The sequence below is a fragment of the Lathyrus oleraceus genome, chromosome 7, assembly GCF_024323335.1.
Source record: "Lathyrus oleraceus cultivar Zhongwan6 chromosome 7, CAAS_Psat_ZW6_1.0, whole genome shotgun sequence".
Classification (NCBI taxonomy): Eukaryota; Viridiplantae; Streptophyta; class Magnoliopsida; order Fabales; family Fabaceae; genus Lathyrus; species Lathyrus oleraceus.
The window spans coordinates 125,989,662-125,991,902 of record NC_066585.1 but is presented as its reverse complement, the minus strand read 5'-3'; the positions used below and the strand labels follow the sequence as shown (position 1 = coordinate 125,991,902).

At 38.0% G+C, this 2,241-nt stretch overlaps 1 protein-coding gene across 1 annotated transcript; it reads right to left on the bottom strand.

The window, feature by feature from the left end:
* Positions 1-1,011, bottom strand: LOC127102394 (uncharacterized). Its single transcript, XM_051039764.1, has one exon. It carries the CDS (start codon positions 1,009-1,011, stop codon positions 1-3), a length of 1,011 nt encoding a protein of 336 aa, XP_050895721.1.
* Positions 1,012-2,241: the final 1,230 nt, after the last annotated feature.

Here is a 2,241-nt window from a genome sequence, read left to right as displayed (position 1 = left end):
CTAGCACACATTTTCTTTCTCTGAATCCAAATGTATTGCATCCATCAAGATAACATCTTCAGATTCACTGCTAGCATCATGAGAAAATTGAGTCATACCCTTGGCCTCATCATTGTTCTTGTTGTAGTAGCAATATCGAACATAATGACAAAACTTATGACAACAATAACATTGTACCTCCTTCATGTCAACCTTTTTCTTGACTTTCTGATTTTGATTTGCACCATTGATTATAGTTTCACCTTGGCTTCTTGAAGCTTTACCAACATCACCATTATCATTCAACTTTTTCTTCCATTTTTGTTTCACTTTTTTGTTGTTTGAGGAGTTTTCTTTCATCTTCTTGAAGAACTTTGCTTGTAATGCTTGTTCAAATACCTTTTCTGAATCTCTTTGCTTCAGCCTAATCTCATGCGCCTCAAGATATGCTTGCAATTCTTCAAGCTTCATCTCTGACAAGTCTTTTGATTTTTCAATTGCCACCACAATATGATCAAACTTGAGTGGAAGATCCCTTAACACCTTCTCTACCTTCCGCAATTCAGGTGTCTTTTCTCCATATGACTTTATCTGATTTATCAAACCCACCATCTTTGAGAAGAACTCAATAATGGTTTCATCATATTTCATCTGCAAGTTTTCATATTTCTTCCTTAAAGATTGCATGTTCACTTTATTTAACTTTTCATCTCCACCATATAGCTTCTCGAGAGTATCCCAAGCCTCCTTGGTCGTTTCTTGCTCGATAATCTTGTCAAAAATATTCGAATTCATATTGTTGTTGATCAATAACAAACCTTTCCCATCTTTCTTGATCAATTCACGGTGATAAACTCTTTGTGCCTCAGTAGCATTTTTCTCTAATGCTAAGAAACCAACATTCGCAATTTCAAGTACATCTTGAAATTTGAATATGACTTTCATCCGCCCACACCATTTATCATAGTTTTCTCCCTTGAAAATTGGTAGATTGGCTAGGAATTGGTTGGAGATAGTGCTTCCATTCACCATGGTTGAAGGTTGAGGACCGAACCGGTACTCTTGATACCAATTTATTGGGTAATTTGTGAAGGAGAATTGTGGTCCAAAACGCAGCGGAAATTAAAATTTTCTCCTTTAGAGATCCTTACGAATGGTCATGATCAGTGATAGAATATTTACCTCTTGTGACGATTGAAACCTTTCGTGCAGATCTCTTGTGACGATCAAAACCTTTGATGCAGATCCACGGAGCGATCACGAACGTTGAACGATGACAACGTCTCTACTCAGTCCACACGAACGGATTCCTTCAATCTCAGTGCTAGCTGGTACGAATGAAAGCTTTGAGTGAGAGAGAGAGAGAGAGTGAGAAAACGAAAATAATGCAACCGCTATCAATGCTTCTGCACAAGGGTTCTATTTATAGAACCACTTGTGTGGGCTTCAAGCTAAAAGGCCCACTTAAGTGTATTTTGGCCCATATCTTATAATATGTCCAAAATCACTTAAGCCCATGGTACCTTACCATATTTCGTATTCTACTCAAGTACACCGTACCTTACGATGTTCTATAATTCACTTAAGGGCACCGTACCTTACGGTATTCCTTAGCTACTCCATCTCTCATCAATCCGTCCTTTGTGTGTGACCCTGTAGGTTTTCGTGACGTTGGCAATTATATTAAATCACGCATTTAACATAATAAACAGTGAGCGGTATCTAGCAACACATCACTGCTACCCAAGACACGAAAATGTCATGTGATTTGACAAAACCTTCTGTGATAATACTTATGTGTATAATTACCCTTTTGCCCTTATGTCTATATTGAACACAAGGCATAGACAGTGTCATCCTTGTCCAGTTCAATATTGGGCCCATAGACATTTATCCTGTTATGCAGGATGGGCAAATTCCATCTAGGTCACTCATGTCCCTCAGCATGCTTCGTGGAGTACCCATCAACTGTCTTTATGGTTATCCAGTTACGGACAACGTTGGATCAGCAATAAAGCACTCGACTCTACATCTAGGGTCCATAGTGGTTTCAGGTCGAAGAGTGGTATACACCATTATCACCATGAGAATAACTTATGACACTTTGCATAACTTTCTATATAGTATTCTCATAGCGGGTCAATCCGGTATAAATATTACTCTTAATATTCATACCTATGTTTAAGACTTGATAACTCTTTATCCATGATCCATGAGATGTGATCATCAGTCTACAAACATAATAGTCTTAATGCTTTAATG